Here is an 18,404-nt window from a genome sequence, read left to right on the forward strand (position 1 = left end):
CACACACACACACACACTCCCCTGACATTTAGCAAGCCCTCCTCACAGTGACATAATGAAGACAATGGCTGCTGGACGTGCTGTCAACAGCACGTGGCCTCGCTGTGACCCCGGTCTGACCTGACCCAGTGACCCCTGCATCCACCCATCCTCAGTCTGAACCCCCATCTGAGGACGGACCGATGTTCACAGACTTGATTCAATATCCCGGGAAGGGTGGGGAACGTGCGTATTAATGGGCCGGATCCTCTGCCTTGTGCTCCTCTGTGTGGAAGGCCCGGGGCTGGTGCACAGGAAGAGCAACCTGTTACCGGGAACATCCTGTCCAATCAGCACACAATGCTCATCCCAAACACTATGTCACTTACTGTGGAACTTCAATTAAAGAGGTGATAACTGCTACGGGTGAAGCTCTAAAGGCCACCTGCTACTTTCCCCCCTTGTGTGTTTATTGCCTTTGCAGTAAAGTCACAGAAACAAATACAGAATTCATAAGGGCAGAAACTAACATCTATCAAGTCCCAAACCCCAGTAAAATGTGAAAATCACTCACCAAACTGTTCAACCTGCAGATCATCAAACCTTTGACTACAATACAATTTAAATAACGTTTTTAAAAAAGAAACGAGAAGAATTAAAACACGTGTGCCCTGCTTCCCTACAGGTGAAGGCGCTGTGCAGCCCAGGATTCTGGATTATATCATTCCTGATCCCTTTATCCCCTCATTTCCTGTCACCTCTCTACTGTCAACTTGGTAATAAAGACATAAATGCCTAAAATAAATCTACAATTACAACTCTACACATAGAGCAAGTAAAAGCAGGTAGTAGGCCAGGGTATAATTGGCTTGCATATATAAAAGAGACACTAGTAAGTAAGTATAACTGCGAGGTTACTTCCTGTTTGCCGGCCTTGCAAGCTGTAGTGAACTTCCTTTATCTTACAGGGATGCAATTTAATGAACACAATGTAACAACGCACCAAATATACATTTCTTTTCGTGTGTAATCCTGCCAGGTTAGCTCACAGCAGAGTCACATCAGGTCACCGGGCTAGTCGCCTCCTTAAAGTGAAAGTTTATTTGACAGCAGATCAAAAGAAAAGACAGATACGAGGAGATAAAAATAGCTGGCACACATATTGACACACGGCACGGTAAGACCGGTTTCTTGTATGAGGCCCTTTATAAATGTTGTTTTGGAGGGGGGGGGTCGTATTTAGTATCTGTTAACATATTTGAAATGGCGCTCATACAGCAGAGCGCTGGAGTGAATGGCTGTGATTCTGTGGTGACAGCAGCTCTGTCTAGCCTGGATAAATGTGGCAGCAAAGCCATCTGACTAAGATGACATTTTTAAAAAGCTCTCAGCTGCATGTTTTGGCCTGTTGTGCCATCACCCGGTTTTAACAGACTACTCCAGTTGAGGAGATAAAAGAGGCAACACACACACACACACACAAACAAAGCATGCTGGTAACCTGACAAATCTCAGCTTTAAACGTTGGCCTGTGGCTCGTGGAGTGAAGCCCTGTGAACTCTAACTCAACATGGCAATGGAATGAAACTGTACCCAGGAAAGCTCTGGCCTGTCTCTGTGTGTGCCAGTGAAACAGCAGCCCTGGGGAATGCACAGTTATTATCAACACCAGCGTGTCAGGGGCTAAATGACGCTCTTGCATAGCACCGGGCACGAGCCGCAGCGATCAAGAATAGCCGGGACGCGCAGACGCAGCTAGGAGACGAACGCTGGACTCCTCCGTGGTGAAATGTCACCGTGAACACACAGACAGAAAACACACACGGCTGCATGTGTGTGTGAACTACTTATGAGTGGGAAGTTTGTGCTTTTAACTTCAGCATAAGAAGTTTTTCAAGGGAGGGAGAGAGAGAGGAAGGTGCACAGCCGGGTTCAAACTGCAGATGCTCATGGTTGGTGTATTAACCCCAGAACAGTATAAATTTAAAGTGACAACTCACACTTTTACCTGGCACCTCATCCAGATGTGCAGTTCAGTGAAAAGAGTGCTTGAGTTTTATCATCCAGGGCTGCGACTGATGACTGCTTTCATTATCGATTAAGCTGTTGGTTGGTGCGCTCAGCGGTGTCTTATCTAGGTTCTCCTTAATCCTGCCTCGAAAAAAAAAAAAAAGATCCAAACAATCTCAATCACTCTGAGGGGTGGAGTCACCCAACGTGGCTCCTTCTGACAAGGAAACCCCCCCCTCCCGGTGGACAGCTGTGAAAAACAGCAAGTCACAGTCTGTCAAAACCATAACAAACCTCTCTTGCGTCAATCTTTGACAGGCTTTCCCTCCGGCAGTTGTGTAACAAGTTGAGACAATGAAAGCGCGGCACCACAGCCCACCACCTGCTCTCCGTTTCACCTGATTCATCACACCATCTCTACCGGGCTAACTGACAGAAAAAGTGTGGGTTTGTCCTTCTGCTACACGGCCAATTCCAGGTCTGGATACCTCTGGCGGCACTTTGTGTTACTAAAATTGCAGCATAACAATATTTGCGGAAGTCCCTGCCTCTCTAGGTTTATAGATCTGCTGCCCAAATGGACAGAAATCTAAAACCACAACAAAAGGTAAAGAAGAGCAGACTGAGAGAGGATAAGTTGAGCAACTTCATCAAGGCACAGCGAAGTTAGTAGCACTGAGAAATCTACTTTGGACCACAGGCAAGCATTTTTCATGCTTTCAACATAAACTCTGGTCTGCAGTACTTTCATCTATTTTAGGAACTATTTTAAACAGCGTCCCTTTTCCAAAGAAGTCCACACCACGCGTAGTCAGTTCAACGACTCACAGATAAGTCCTGGTTCAATAAATATCGGTCAACAGTGATTTATTTCAGTTTCGGGTGAACTCAAAACCCCTTACGGGTTACCAAGGTGAGCAGCACACTTTACTGTACTGTTGCATCATGAGCTCGTACTACCGTGACTCAAACCACAACACGAGTATCGTAACAATCGAAACCGAGCAAAAGATGTCCTCTCTCTACTTTGCAGCTTTAACACAAACAGTCCCACACTTAACCCATTAGTGACTCCGACCAGAACAGGACATGTAAACATATAAAAAAAGGATCCTGGCAGACACACAGACCCAATTCAAAGGGAAGGCGGGACGCAGGTCTTTGTGCATCTTCCAGTATCTAAACATTGCGGCTTTGCGTGCAACCTAATGGAACAGCGAGCCAAAAAAAAAAGAAAAAAAAAGAAAGTTGACAGTGAGACAGAACAGAGCAGCGATAACTTTGGGTTTTCAGTTAGCACTCAGAACCAGACTGTCATGAGTTTGCAAGTCTGAGTACAAATACTGAGGGAAGCAGTGGAGAGAGAGAGAGAGAGGGTGTCAGAAAACAGAAAATAAACCTGGTGATGACAGGGAGAAGCCAAGATGATGCAAGAAAAGGGAAAGAGAGGGACAGTCAAAAAGGAACTGATACGGATTAGTCCTGCTGACCAAGGGCATTAAAATTAAAATGTTTCCTGTCCTGAAAGTTTCAATTAGATTTATGAGAATGAGGTTGCATTTCTTTGGAAACAAGGAGGGAAACTTGACATGTGACATCAAATAAAAACAGCTGCAGAAGGTCTCTGACATCATTGCTGTTTTGACCAAATGAGGAACAAATAAAAAGAAAAAGGTTGGCAGCAGCAGCAGCACACGCGTCTAATGATGTTTGACAGTGTCTTCCAGCTACAAGGCAGCGGTCCCAGGACAGCTTCACTGGTGTTTAACTTGGAGGTGACCCGGCAAGTCACCAGTATGGCCTCAAAAAAAAACACCACCAACAGATTAAGACAGATTAAGTACAAATTGGCCAACACTGAACAACTTCTTCAAAAAAAAAAAAAAAAACGTTATGGGAGGGGAAAGAAATCATTAAAAGGGAACTTGAGTGAGAGGCTTATTTAATAAACACACAGTAGACACGTTAAGAAGAGGAGGACAACAGTTTCAGCAAATGACAAACGCCTCCCTCATTGATTAGTGATCAGCAAAACATGACTTTACTCGGCACCTACTGATGGCTTACATGCGAAAATGCGCCTGTAACCACCACAACAACAACAATAACGACGACAATAACAACAACAACACTAATATGTGGGGTTTTTTTGGCTGTTGATCAGCTGGCAACCTGTGACACAAGTCTGTGTCATTAAAGCAGATTAAACCAGTACCTCCGTGTCCCACAGCAATGAATCACCAGCGTGTGTTTTTTGAAAAGGACAGTTCAGAGACGGTTTTTGTGACTTTTCTGGGGGGGGGATTAGTCAGTGTTTAGCAATCACAGTGTTACCTTTCGCAGAGCTTGCACGAAGAGGCCTCTCCATTTGTGACTGTTCTCGTCACTTGAAAAGTCGTATATCTGCTGGGGCTGCATCGCTGTAGCGGCTCCTGGCGTTGCCGTGATCCGGGCTGAACTGTCAGCATCGGCCCCGGAATAAGATAGTCCTTGTGGGTGGGTCAGTCCAGGGCAGGCACGGTGGGGGAGAGGAGGAGAGAAGAGAGGAAAAAAAAAAAAAAAGTCTCGCTTGCAAATACAAAGATTACACTAAACCACACTGCGAGTCCGGCGTTGAGTCGGGTTAAACAGCGAGAAAATTAGCTTTTTAAAAACGAAACAAAACAAAAAGACAAATAAGCACATGTAGCTGTAAAGTTAACTCGTTAGCTCGGAGGCTAGCTCGTTAGCTGCTGCTGTAAACACGGGACAGCGGCTAATAACAATGTTGCTAAGTGTTACACTTGCTACTTGGCGTTTGCTTTTTAAAAAAAAAAGCTCGTAACAGGCACGTTAAGTTCAGTATCAAGTCACGGCATGGGAGCTCGGCTTGTTGCCAGCTAACTACCGCCACACGTTGCGTATTTTTGGGTTATTTTGCTGCCTCAAAACACCTGTAACGTTAGCAGCTCGCGTTAGCCGAACAGCTATCTGGTGCTACAGGCTGCTGCTGGCCTTTGATGCGCTCCGGGTTTTATGTTGTGGCACACGACCCGTTCAGCTCCCAACAAGGCACACTTTCTCCTGCGCTGTTTGCTTCACATTTAGTCATCTTTTCTGGAGCGATCGGCCTGCTAAATCCAACGTGAATCCCCCAAACGGCGACCGGTCCGAGGCATGTCTGTCTCTCCCTCTCTCCCTCGAAGCTGGAGAGGATCGAGTGTTTTTTTTTTTTTTTTTTTTTCTGGTTTGTTTGTGAAGTCGAAGATTTCGTACAACTCCGCTGTCTGCCTTGCCTGCTGCCTGTCTGTCGTTGTCTGTCTGTCTGTCTGCTCTCTGCGCCGTGCGTCCGCTGTCAGGCACGCACGCTGCGTAATTTCACATTTTATTGGACAGAGAGAGAAAAAACAAAAAAACAAGGCTGGACTTATGTGTTATTTCATATTGGAGGATCTCACACTGTCGACAGATTAATTTTTTTTTATTATTATTCATATAATTAATCTTATAAAATCCAACCTTTACTTATTCTTCCTGTAATGTTTTATACATAAAAACACTGTAAAAAAAGAAAACTACATTTATTTGATTACACGAGTAGATGCAAATAAATCCACTTTTTTCAAGTAGGTATAGAAGCATTAATAATAAACAAATATATATATATATTAAGAACAGCTGGTTTTAACAGTAGCATCTAATTTAGACATATTTTGTGCTTTCACTGCGGCTCATTCAGTGTGTTTGTTGCTGTTATTCTGTCCCCTTGTGGACAAACTGCATAAGTGCATGATTAATGATGGAACCGCTGCAAACAACCTGAAGTACAGTAGTTCCCAACCTTTCTCCTTAAGGGACACTTTTTATATTATTTAGTAAACTGACTACCCCTGACTAAGTGGCATACATTTAATGGATATTTCAGATTATATTCAAAGCTGTGCAATGAGTTTCTGAGTCATTTGGATGAATTTTGAGATTTTTAAGGAACTGTTTATACAATCCTCTGTCTGTCGCAATATGGTCAAGTGCAATATGCAAATCTCCTAAGATACAGTTGTTTGATAAAGGTAAAATATGTGACACAACAGCTTTATAATGAAGTACTGTAGAGCTGCAGAGATCTCCTAAAAAGTTCCCTCAGATTAACACACCAAAGAACACGTAGGTTATGTTTAAAAGTCATATGGCACAAACCACAAACACTGACACATTTGCTTTTCAAAAATATGTATTTATGGTACAAATACTTTAACATTCATTTGTCTATAAATTATTTGTGCAGTATGTGAAGCCCCTGAAGCTATAACAGTGAAAACATTCTAGCAGAATTATATGAAATCACCATCCACACACACATAAACAACTTATAGAGTGTTCTCAGTTTATAACAGTGTAAATATGACATAAGACTATATTTAGTCTTGATATGATTAAAATTGAATATTTAAGCTGTCAAATGAAGTAAGAACAACCGTTTTTCTTCATGAATTGTGCGTTCTGCAGCTATAACCCAACTTTAAAAACTACGGATCATCTTCTTACATTTAATAATGAAATATTTAATTTTTGATGACAAAAATCCTCCTTTTTTTATTGCCAAATGATCTTTTGGGATGAAAATAGTTTTGTAGCATTTTGGACTGAGACCAGCAGGCTTTACAATATTCACACAGACAAACTGGTCTCATGTAGTCGAGAAAAAAAACACACAACGCATCCAAAAGTAAAAGAATAATTTCAGACCAGAATTGCAATCTTAAAAATCCCTCATTTAAAATCCTCTCCCAAAAGTTTACATAAAAAAACAAACAGCATCTTAGTGTATTTCAACACTTGTGGCAGTAATTTAATGTTTCATTAATAATTGATTACTGAAGCTGTACCTTTTGTCCTGTGCTTAACATTTTCACTAATAGCAACTCATGATACTCTTTAAATTTTGACAGAAATGTAGAATAAAAAAAATTAATGTTTACTTAAAATGTAGTAAACATATTGAGCAACCTGAAACAGCACCACTCAAGTTAAAAAACAGTCTTTAAAAGTCAAAGATATCTGACTTTCTCCACCTAAAATAAGGCTTGTAATAAAAAAAGTATCCACGATGACAGTGATGCTGAGGTAGTGACAGCTGGATACAATAATATAATTTCACTTGGCGTCTCTTTTTCCGTCTGCGATCACCATGTTTTTACTCTACAGCGTGAAGCGGCTCTCCACCTCGTCTGCGATCATTTCAGCGATGGCGAGGGAGGAGGTGGCTGCCGGCGAGGGAGCATTTCGCACATGGAGCACCCTGCTGCCCACATCCCCGACCCCGCCGTCAAACACAAAGTCGTCCACAAGGTTTCCGTCTCGGTCGAGAGCCTGAGCTCGAACTCCCGCAGGACCCCTGAAGAGGAAACAACAACCAGGGTTACAGAGAACTGAATCATTTATCCTCTTTGTGCTGTTGAACTTGCCATAGACTCATTAAAAAGGACCAGTGTGTAGGATTTAGTGACATCTAGCGGTGAAGTTGAAGATTGCAACTAACTGAACACTACACGTGTCTGTATTTAACAAATGAGAACAGGCTGTGAAGTGTGCAGGAGAAACTACGGTGGCTGCAAAATTCACAAAAAACACAAAATGCCTTATCTAGAGCAAGTGTTTGGTTTTGGTTTGCTCCGGGCTACTGTAGAAAAATGGCGACCTTTGGCTCATTCTAAGGTAATAAAAATACAACCATTCCTATATTCAGGTGATTATACAGTAATGAAAACATACCAACGCCTATTATATTCCATTTCTGCCAATAGCTCCTTACATGTTACACACTGGACCTTTAAGTGCACCTAGTAACACCTGGTACGATATAATGTGCACGCATTGTTGTTCTACCTGAGCACATCACTCGGCGAGAGTTCAGGGATGTACTTCCGCAGGATTTTAACCTGCGCACCAGTGACAACCCCTCGGTACATTTCTCCAATCCCGTACGTAATGTTTCTCAATACCAGCTTCTGAAGGCCCCTGCGGAAAATAAATAAAACAGACAAAAGAGAAAATATTAATTATCACCTACGATGCAACAATAAACATTGTAGTTACATGGTTCTAGGAAACTACACAGATATGTTGTACCTGAATAAGAGTGCATCTGCGAAGTCTCGTGCGTTGAAGTCGTACACTTTATAACCCTCCCTTTTGAAGGCGAGGACTGCGTTGGGGCCGAGCCAAACACTTCCATCCATCCGCGGGGTGAAGTGAACTCCGAGGAAGGGGAAACGAGGGTCGGGGACCTATACGTGTTTATATAATGAAGCAGCAACAGTGAAGAAATCTCCTTGTTTTTATCACTTCTGTAATGTATTTTTGTATTATATTGTTGAAGCACTGTAGTAGTGTTACATTACTGCATTACAGACAAATGTAATGTGATTACAGTAATGTATTACACCAACACTGATCAATACTCCCCTGATTTCTTAGCCACCTCTGCCTGTTCTGATGATGATTTTAATGTAAAACCAAAATTTTGGAAGCTGAAACTATACCTTTTTTTGGAGTAACTCTACTCTTATAAGAACAATGTTATTGAATATTTTATAAATCCCCATAAGTTTTTCTTTTCTTTTCCACAAACCTGCTGAGTCACAGGTTTGGATATGATTATTTCTCAAACCTTAAATTATCTGTTTGTTTTTTTTGTCTTCGGCTTAAATCCCCAAAAAGAGCTGAAGATTTTGCGGATAAAACCATTTTTCCGAAAATTATTTTTAGCTGTCAGGGATCTGCTTGTAAATCGATCTACTGCAAGTGAGGGATTGAAACTTAAGAGGAAATCCAAACTGGAATCAACAGCAGCTTCTCAAATCATCTCCACCCCGACCAGCCAGTAATCAGTGTTACATGATTGTTAAGTTGTGAATTTTTTCTTTAAACTTGAAACTTTAGCCACCTCTTTTCTGCCACTTGGGCCGCCAAAGTTTGAAGCTGCAGAGCACAGCTTTAAGAGACTAGAGATCATATACAGTACTTGTATGTGATGAGAAACATCTTCAGTAAACTTACAGGGTAGATATTTCCCTTGACCAGATAGTGTTTCTCTGGCTTCAGGACCAAATAATCTCCTCTGAAGGGCACAATCCGTGGCTCCCGACTGCAGCCAGATATCTGTGACAGGCGGTCTGAGTACAGGCCTCCACAGGTCAGAACATAACGGCACCGCACCTCGTTACCCTGTTAAAACAATACAACTTCAACAGTAAAAACAACAGAAAACAATCTAAACACTGTGATGCTTTTACTCCCAAGTGTCTTACCTTTTTGTCTCTGACTGCGATTGGATACTTCATTCCTGCAAATCAATAACGAAATAGATACATATTGAGGTGGACTTTGAATACCTAAATGACTTCGTTGACATATTGATCGACAGAATCTGCTCATTACCCTCACTGCTCCCAGCTGGGCTCTCCTTCACCATGGAAATGTCATTGACCTCAGATTCAGTTACCACCGTGCCGCCTGCCTCCTCAAAGTCTTTGCCGTACTGGAGAGACACCATCCTCCAGTCCACAATGCCAGTGTAGGGCGAATCCAAGGCCATTATACCCTGCGAGGACGACACTCTATATAGGCCTTCACTGCCATATTTTCTTTATTTTCTTTATGAATAACAACAAAGTCTCTGAGACTCTCACCCTGCAGTATGGCTCTCGCTCTCGGATTCCCTTGGCGTCGACAATACTGAGATCACGCACGTTGTTCTTCATGCCGCGCTCGTATAGAGCTTTCAGTCTGGGTATCTCCTCCTGCTCCACAGCCACGATAAGCTGCCAATGCAGAAATACACTGATCAATATCAAGATAGACACAACACAATAATCTATGGCAACTTTTGGACAGCAGTGCTTGCAAACCAGGGTTTTTTGTTTTGCAGTTGCCAGGAGGTACATGGAAAGATTGTGGACTCGTTTTGCAAATGTTTAATGTTTAAATAGTTAGAGTAAAGGATAACCAGTTGAAAAAATTAGCTAAAAGTCATGGATAAATAGTTGCAATAGTTAGCTAAAAAGTAGTCACTTCGCTTGTTCGGTGTCCTACGTCTCAGTGGCTGTATGGAGCCGCAAAGACAACAGTTTTACTTTTACAAAGAAAAGCAAATATGCATTGTTTTGCACATTTTATACCTTACATCTGAAATAAAAAAAAGGATTCTCTAATTTGATAATGAAAATATAAGAGAAAATATATTTTGTAGACGTTTGTGTGACAACTTAAGGAATCTTTTTCAGTCATAATTTGTTTTTAATCATAAATCATAAACCCATATCATGATTTCAATATCATGAATTGTATAAAATTGTGGGTTGAGTGTCCTGTTACATCCCTAGCTAATGTTTGAAATAGTCCAAATAATAATGGATCTATATGTTAATATAAAATAGGTATAGAATGTGTGTATTGCATGAACATTGTAATGTAATGTATTTATCTGGTTAAAACACTGAGACAGACCTTTCCACATTTCTTGTAAGGGAGTCCTTTCTTCTCGCAGTACTCGTAGGCTAAAGTGGCTCCTCGCACACACAGACGGGCCTTCAGCGACCCCGGAGTGTAGTAGATCCCGCTGTGAATGACTCCACTGTTGTGCCCACTCTGGTGTACAGCTGGTGAGTTAGAAAGTGACAGAAAAATTTAAGAAGAAAGACAGAAAAGGAGGCAGCCAGCCTGCCTCTGCCTACCAGCAGCTCACTCACTCCCTCAAGTGCCCTAAACACACATTATCATCTTGATTGTGTGGTCTGTATAAAAACCTATGTTGTGGTTTTACAGGGGGTTCTGTGTTGGATTGTTTCTTAGCCAGGGGGGCAGTGACTTTCCCAAAATGTTGTACTATTCTTCTAAGGCCAGAAATGTTATTCATGGATAGCTATTTACCAAATGTTAACATGTTAAGGGAAATTACTTTAAAGACAACAAACCAAAGTCGAAAAAACACACAGGGGTCCCAAATTAGACTGGCAAGACATTGAACTTACATTAAATCTTTTATTTTCTGTTTTAAGAAAGACATTTCCTTGCGGTTTCTTTCAACATTGCAACAAGATAACATGGCTGACAATGGGTGAACAGTGCAGGTCTTTACCCAACAGTTCTGCAGCACAATAGCAAGGCTGCAATTCCTTAACCGTTAACCCAATACCCTCCAATTAAAGCTAAAACTTGGCACTTAACCCTCATAGTCATCGTCCTGGGGAACACAACTCACCTTTCAAATACTGTGTAACTGGTTTTATTACTGTGACACACAAAACATTTGCTTCTTTAGAACTAGCTGTTGTCTTCCTTCACCACAAACAACTTTCAAACCTCAACCCACCAAGTTCTTTTTCTTTCTCCAGCAGGATGAAGCTGAGCGACGGGTGTCGCAGAAGGAGCTCCCTGGCTGTGGCCAGACCCACGATGCCACCTCCCACCACAGCCACGTCATATGTGCTGAAATACAGACAACAGGGGAGGTTAGAGAGAGAGAGAGAGAGAGCAAAGTTAAGATGCTTGCACACGACCAAACAAACCAAAAGTTTGCAAAAGGTAGAAAGCAAAGCAGATTTAGGTCAGTGGTTCAATGTCCAACTGTACATGACAGCCAACAGACCTTTGAACTCATCAGTAGGGAAACATGATAGAAGTGTTTTAGTTCAGTGGTTTTCAAACTGGGGTCTCCCTTGAGAACAGAACCCCCTTTGATTGGGTTGTCAGGCGTCCTCAGTAAAAGGAGGAACAGAATATTTGAACTTTTATCACACTTTTGGGAAGTTGAAACAACAAGAAAAGAAACAGGGTTGGCCGTTTTTTATTAATTGTAATTTATAGTGATCCCAGTTTGATCAATAATTAACTATGAAGGCTTTTATTATCTTCAAACCTAAATATATATATATAAAAAAACACTAAGGGGATTCCTTAGGACAAAACCTTCTCAAATGGGAGGTATGTTGTCTAATGTGCATCTATTGTGGGAGTCCTTTGTTTGTAGTAGTTTACAGGCTATTTGTATATCCTCTGTCACAAAGCAAGTAAACATAAATACTACAGACTACTATGTAGTGGGTGGGCTCACAATGTAAGCAGCACTTTCAGGATATCAAACTTGTCCAACAACTTCCACAGGATTTTACATAATGAAGCATTTACACAGACATGGAAGAACACAATGTTCAAGCCTGGGAGAACATTTAAAAATCCTGTGCCCTCATGAACGTACAGGACATTAGAAACAGTAAACATCTTGTTTTTGTTTACAACAATTAGAACCAGACAAAGTGCTGGAAAACTCAACAGGGGGAGGAACCAATAAACTCCAAACACGGAAAAAGTGTTTGCGAGCATTAAAGCCTTCCTATCTGCATCTATAGAGGGTTCCCTGTTTAGGAGCACCTAAAGAAGCATGTGCTAAAAGTGTTAATGGAATTAAGAGAACCGTTGCTTCAAGTGTTTTGATCTTTAGCAATCAGAGACGTAGAACAGGACTGTGCGAACTTGTAAAAACTTGTACAGCTGTTCTTGTTTGAACCTGAAGAACATTTAATCCATCAACCAACCTGTGATTATATTTAATGGCTTGCTGGTCTCAAACAAAGTGAAGAAGTTACCCAATTGTTTGGAATCAATAACCTGAAGTTACAACATCTATATATCACAGTTTACTTAAAGCAGGCTGGGGGACGGGCTGAGTAACAATCTGTAGTTCTAACACATTCTGCTGTCTTGCCTTCCTAAAGATGCAATTCACACAAAACTAGTGACTGACAGAGAATAATTTGTCTTTTTTGAAGGACTAAATGTGCTCTGACAAATAAAAGCTTAAAAAGGCATGCACATGCGGATGTAGCATGCCTGGTTGGGGAGGCACAATGCAGACATTTTGTGTATTTAAACAATGTGTTGTGCAGAGATTATGCAATCTGCTTCTCGGTGCACGAAATGTCCTTAGCAGTGACTGGGGCCAACTAAAAAGTGACTTGGAGGAGGTGCCCGAGTCTGCCCCCTTTGTCTGTCCTGTGAGTAAAGTTATAAAGCATTGAAACAAGTATTCACTGAACAGCACACGGTTAGCAGCAGCTCTCCTCTCTGCTCTGTAATGTCAGTCTCACCTGTGCAGCTGCCTGGTTGTAATGCCCTTTAGCAGTTTGGGTTTAACTGCCCCAACAGCCTTAAAAGAGCCACCAGTGAGTGTCCGGATCATTATCACAGCGTCTAACAGCCCCTCACAGTCGCTTCTTCATTGTACAACCCCCACAAACACTTCTCCCTGAGCTGTTGTTCTGTGTTTTGTCCCTCCTGTTGCCTCCGGTGTGCTAACCTCCTCATCCTGCTTTCCCTGAGAAGAGACGTGGCCACGCCCTCCCCTCCGCGACGTCCCGACGTTCAGCCAATGAGAGGGCACGTTTCTTCCCTTGCGTCACTAGGTCAAAGGGTAGTCCCAAATGTAAACAGTCGGATCCGTCGGAGGGCAGGGCAGGTGAGGTGAGGAAAGTGTCCTGTGTCGCAGTCGTTCATTTAAAGCGTCTGAAACAGTTTGTGCAGTTTAATTAGTTTGCATTTGTGTTTGTTGTTTGTTGTTGAGCTCAGATAATATGAAGCTTTTGTCGAGGGCGGTGCAGTCTGCGCTGAGTCCGAGGGAGTGGAGCCGCAGACACTTCTGGGGCTGGCTCAATGCAGTCTTCAACAAGTGAGACAACTGATTACCTGGAATAGATTAAGGACATGCATGTGCGAGCTGGTAGCTACACAGACATGCATGTAAATACTATGTAGATAATCTATGAACTGACAAAGCACTCAACACACACATAACCTTATAAACCTGCTTACCTGACCTATTTCATGTTTATATATTATTATTGTTATTAATATTATGTTCACTTTTTGTTGAAACAGCTTTTACAAAGGCCTTGATTCAACTGTATGGTCATTTAGAAGCTGCAGTTTTAAGTATTAGCATCAAAAAGGACTTAAAGTATTAGGTCACCCTTCACCAAACCACTACCAAATCATATACTATATTATCAGATTGTTATCACTATAACGTCACTATTAATGTGCCATAATGTATATATGTAGTTCAGTACATCATTTTAGGAATTAAGGTCATTTATTTGTCATTTTACAGCACAGTGTTGCACAATGAGATGTAAGTTGTAGCCCCTTCATGCCACAAACACATAGAACCTATATACAAATATTTAAATATAACAATATATACAGTTATTTATATACATATATAATCTGTACATGTATAACAGCAGCAACAAGATAGTGTTAATAATATGTTCGGCATCTTAACATTAAAAACTTGACATCTGGGGAACCATCAAGGACATTTTAGAAACGTAGCTTTTTTATCTTTTAATCTGGCAGAAACAATATTTCATGATAATATTGTTTGACAAAATAAATTGAACTCGAAACTTAAAAAACAATTACCTCTGTATTGACAATGTAGAGATATTTTGGTGATCAATTACAGGCAAAATCTTCCTAAATAACCATCAAACCTATAGTAGAGAATACGATTAACCATTTGACTTTATATGATGCTATATGGTCGGAAAATGGTACCACAGTTAGTTGCCTTTACAACTAGAAAATTACGTTCAGGTTAGCATTATGATTATAAACTATAATTCCATATGATATAATGTCATATTCACAATATTGATATTTTATCCAGCTCTTTGTTGCTGTATGTTGATTAAATGTATTATTGCCACAGAATTTCAGGTTTTTGAGCTGTCACAAATCACAAATAGGACTAAAATGAACCATTATTTCTATAATGTAATTTAAAGTTTTTAACACTGTAGTCTATAAATTGTTCAAAAATATGAACAATCCCCATCACAAGATATCAGAATCCAATGCACCCTGTGGTCTTTTTATTTTTGACATTACCAAAATATTCCCAAAAACCTTTTGTCAACTTTTTAAAGTAACAATGAGCAAATATTGTGTTTTATTTGATAAATAACCAAATAAACAAACAGTGGGTGATATCCTCAGGTTCAAACAACTGGCCTGGTGGGCAGGTTGCCATTTGAACTTTATCTATTGTAACCCTCTTGACCCTTTCACCACCAACCAAACATGACGTATATCACGTCACACGTGAGCAACGTGTACCGTACTTTGAGCGTTTTTGTTGATCTTCACTCAGGGTGGACTATGAAAGGATCAAAGCTGTTGGTCCGGACCGAGCTGCAGCAGAGTGGCTGCTGAGATGTGGTGCCAAAGTGAGGTTTGAAGGTTTCGAGCGCTGGCATCACGACTACAACGCGCTGCCAACTGGACCTCTGGGCAGGTACAAGATCCAGGGGATTGACGCCACCGAATCCTGCATCATGTACAGAGGGTTTGACCACCTGGGTCAGTGTTACACTACTGTAAAATATTACCTTCTTGTCCTTGTGAATTGTCCCACTCTCTCATTTACAGTTCCCTCCATATGGTCATGGATGTTCTCCGCTAAATAGATTTAACACAATTTAAACTCTACAGCCGTACACCCAGTGAGGCTATAATGCTCATTAAACACCAGATAACGCTATAAAGTTACCTACTGCAGCTTTAACTTGATAATATTCCATAATTAAGGTCCTGTTGGTCAACAAAATATATAAATAGTATATTTATGTGTTTATAATATATTTATGTACAGTAAAACTATTGAGACTGACTTTTCTTGTGTAATATTTAGCATGCTATTGTGAGCATGTTTAAATGCCAACATTTAGCATGTACTGGTTAAATTTCAGCCTGTTAACACACGCAGTTTATAGGGTTATACTAACATTAACATTAACATTTCAGTGTAACATGTTAATGTTAGCATTCTATGTTACAGGTTAATTTACAGCTGGCAAATCCAACAGATCCTCATTCATTTTAATGACTGAGAATAATTTGACATTTTAAGATACTAGTGTCGCTATAATAGAGTTACCAGAGTTTCTATAAGATACCATTACATACAGTTTATTATTTTTTTGATACCTTACTTTGAGAAATATCAGAATGTTTATCTACAAATAATGAATGATGTTGATGCCAGCTTCTTCTGATATTCTGTGTTACAGACATATTTCAGTATATCAGTACCAAAAAACTGTCTGACCTGTTGGTGGCGCGAGAATAAAAGTCAGGAGCCCACCAGCATCTTTAGGTTTCATCATCTGGCAATCCCTCCAATAGTCAACATATTTCACGCTGAACTTAAGTGTTAGATTAAAAGATTAATGAGCTGATTAAAAGCCTGTCTAATCAAACATTAAAGCCATGTTCAGAAAGTGTAAATTTTGCATCAAGCATGTTAACATGAGCTTGACCTCGAACGTTGACCTGAAAGTGATTCCTCTCAGTGTTAACAAGAAAGGAAAGGCGACGGTGAAAGTACATCTCTCCCAGACTGATTATCAAAAAGTGACGCAAGCGAGCAGGATGTTTTACACTGAGCTGGCACACGGATGGTGTGGTCTGACCCGGTTGACTGCTGCTCTCCGAACTGTGTCCACACAAATGTATTTTGGTGTAAAGTCCTTCTCTGCCTATGTAAATATAGTCGGTTAACAGTGTGCTGTGTTTTTTTTTTTCTAGACGGTTTGAAATATTTGGAGGAAATCAAGTTCAACAAGTGTATCTACATTGAGGACACCTGCCTGGAGAAGTTGAGTTCAATAGAGAACCTACAGGAGACTTTGTTGATGATGGAGGTGGTGTCGTGTGGGAATGTGACTGATAAAGGCATCATCGCCCTGCACAAACTCAGGTGAGAGTTTGTTTTTATATGTTTTTATACATAAATATGTTTAAATTACACTGATTTGTCCTTTAATGTATTAATTCCACACAGGAATCTGGAGAATCTGTTTCTCAGTGATCTTCCTGGAATCAAAGATAGAAATACGACAGTTGACAGACTGCAGACGGCACTTCCCCGTCTGGACGTAGTGCTGGATCTGGACTGATGGAGAAACCACTTCCTATTTAAGATTGTAAAATAAGCATGCCTTTATTAAAAGGTTTTCAAAGTAAAAGACTCCATTTTGAAGGAGGACAGACTGCAGCATAAGGGGCTTTGATCGTTCGACATGTAGATCCTTCAGTTAAACTTTTAAGTGTATTTACATGTGAATCATTACGTTTTTGTTAAATGAGAGAGTGGAGAACAGCAGCAGCGTAATCGCTCCTTTGCTTTTGTACCAGGATGTACTTTATCCAGTAAATCTTGAGATTGTCTTGTGTTGCACATAGAAAATGTCACTCACTGACTTCACGCTGATCTTGTTAATAGCAACCACAGTCGAGTAGATGTTTTATTTAATGGGGGGAATATGTTTGTAGTATTGTTGGAAAAAAACTTCAGTTTTAACTCTGTTTACGAATTAACCAGGATTAAAGATGCAGTTTCCTGACAGATTTTTATCCTTGTCACTAAATCCAAATACCAAAAAGGGTGAAAAAAGTGCAATTAGATTAGCAGTTTATAATCAGACAGCATTTCTAACAAGTCCCTTCAGGATGTCGCAGGATTTTTGGGGGATTGTTGCGACTTAAAATGCCTGATTTTAAATGCAATTAAATTGGGGGAGAAAAGGAGAAAAATCGCAAAAATAGTTTTTTTGTATAATTCATTCAAAATATCAAAGGTAACTCGTCCCAGAGTTTGAAGTATTCTGAGTAACCAAAAAGGCTCATGATTGTGAGGTTAGATGTGAGACATTTGTGTCACACATGTTCTCATGATCTGCATCTTCACAACCAGAAACAAGGAAGTGGGTTTGGTAACGTATGGCTCAACGTTTTGAAACTACAATGATTGGTCAAATTTTGTGGAAAAGAAGAAAGAGAAAGAGAAAGAGAAGAAGGAAGAGAGAACAGCAGCAAGGTTCGACTTCATGGGAAATTTTTCAAGTTCAAGCTTTAGAGAAACACTCCAGCAAAGAGAAGCATTAAAGCACTTTATATTGTTGACACCAGTTTTTCTTTATGGAATTAACTATTCAGTAGTTTATTATAACATTTAAAAGGTATTAAAGATTGCTCTACATGTGAGTACACAGAGAAAATAATTTGTGAAATGCTGAGGACTTCAAGGATTCAAGAGTTTAAATCATTTCCCTTTAGATTAATTTGGCATTTGTACAATATCTGAGGACAGACAGATGGCTGTGAACATCCTTAGCACCAAAGTTGTATAAATGAGTACAATGTGGTATTGTGAATGCTATATGCTAGTAAATGTGGGAATGTTTACAACTGTATTCACTCCTGACGTCAATAAATATTTTCAGAAATGATCATGAGTCGTTACATGTGACGAAAAATAAAGTTCGTGTCCTACATTATAACTTATTCCAGACAATTAAACAACATAAAACTCTAAC

General features: G+C 40.4%; 3 protein-coding genes across 5 annotated transcripts in view; 1 reads left to right on the forward strand and 2 right to left on the reverse strand.

Annotated features, from left to right (window-relative positions):
• The window catches only part of sos2 (son of sevenless homolog 2 (Drosophila)), a 33,152-nt gene extending 28,609 nt beyond the window's left edge, over nucleotides 1–4,543 (reverse strand). Inside the window, exon 1 of the mRNA XM_035673471.1 lies at nucleotides 4,324–4,543. Coding sequence (XP_035529364.1) covers nucleotides 4,324–4,407 — 84 coding nt within the window. The 5' untranslated portion in view covers nucleotides 4,408–4,543. The remainder of the gene's footprint in view (nucleotides 1–4,323) is intronic.
• Nucleotides 4,544–6,195: 1,652 nt separating this feature from the next.
• On the reverse strand, nucleotides 6,196–13,353 carry l2hgdh (L-2-hydroxyglutarate dehydrogenase). Its single transcript, XM_035673494.1, has 10 exons — nucleotides 13,116–13,353; nucleotides 11,342–11,457; nucleotides 10,477–10,628; nucleotides 9,660–9,791; nucleotides 9,409–9,571; nucleotides 9,279–9,313; nucleotides 9,028–9,195; nucleotides 8,098–8,255; nucleotides 7,855–7,986; nucleotides 6,196–7,363 (listed from the first exon to the last, which is right to left on the reverse strand). Exons 1-10 carry the CDS (start codon nucleotides 13,205–13,207, stop codon nucleotides 7,168–7,170), a joined length of 1,344 nt encoding a protein of 447 aa, XP_035529387.1. The 5' UTR covers nucleotides 13,208–13,353; the 3' UTR covers nucleotides 6,196–7,167.
• Nucleotides 13,354–13,425: 72 nt separating this feature from the next.
• On the forward strand, nucleotides 13,426–18,317 carry dmac2l (distal membrane arm assembly complex 2 like). 3 transcript variants are annotated; one of them, XM_035673511.1, is made up of 5 exons: nucleotides 13,426–13,488; nucleotides 13,594–13,693; nucleotides 15,179–15,387; nucleotides 16,615–16,786; nucleotides 16,871–18,317. In XM_035673511.1, the coding sequence occupies exons 2-5, from the start codon at nucleotides 13,599–13,601 to the stop codon at nucleotides 16,983–16,985; spliced, it is 591 nt and encodes a 196-aa protein (XP_035529404.1). In that variant the 5' UTR covers nucleotides 13,426–13,488; nucleotides 13,594–13,598; the 3' UTR covers nucleotides 16,986–18,317. The 3 variants fall into 3 exon arrangements, with proteins under 3 accessions (XP_035529404.1, XP_035529405.1, XP_035529406.1); XM_035673512.1 differs by having other exon boundaries at nucleotides 13,443–13,488; nucleotides 13,589–13,693; XM_035673513.1 differs by having other exon boundaries at nucleotides 13,444–13,483.
• The last annotated feature ends 87 nt before the right edge of the window (nucleotides 18,318–18,404 follow it).

Source organism: Morone saxatilis, unplaced genomic scaffold (assembly GCF_004916995.1).
Source record: "Morone saxatilis isolate NCDOM2014 unplaced genomic scaffold, NCSU_SB_2.0 Contig3, whole genome shotgun sequence".
NCBI lineage: Eukaryota > Metazoa > Chordata > Actinopteri > Moronidae > Morone > Morone saxatilis.

What these genes read in the sequence shown, in the direction of transcription:
- dmac2l (XM_035673511.1), top strand. Translation starts at nt 13,599, where the DNA reads ATGAAGCTTTTGTCGAGGGCGGTGCAGTCTGCGCTGAGTCCGAGGGAG. An exon ending in CTCAATGCAGTCTTCAACAA is followed by an intron (nt 13,694 to 15,178) that starts GTGAGACAACTG and finishes ATCTTCACTCAG; the next exon opens with GGTGGACTATGAAAGGATCA. An exon ending in ATCGCCCTGCACAAACTCAG is followed by an intron (nt 16,787 to 16,870) that starts GTGAGAGTTTGT and finishes AATTCCACACAG; the next exon opens with GAATCTGGAGAATCTGTTTC.
- l2hgdh (XM_035673494.1), bottom strand. Translation starts at nt 13,207, where the DNA reads ATGATCCGGACACTCACTGGTGGCTCTTTTAAGGCTGTTGGGGCAGTT. An exon ending in AGCGAGAGCCATACTGCAGG is followed by an intron (nt 9,572 to 9,659) that starts GTGAGAGTCTCA and finishes TCGTCCTCGCAG; the next exon opens with GGTATAATGGCCTTGGATTC. An exon ending in GCAGATGCACTCTTATTCAG is followed by an intron (nt 7,987 to 8,097) that starts GTACAACATATC and finishes TATTTTCCGCAG; the next exon opens with GGGCCTTCAGAAGCTGGTAT.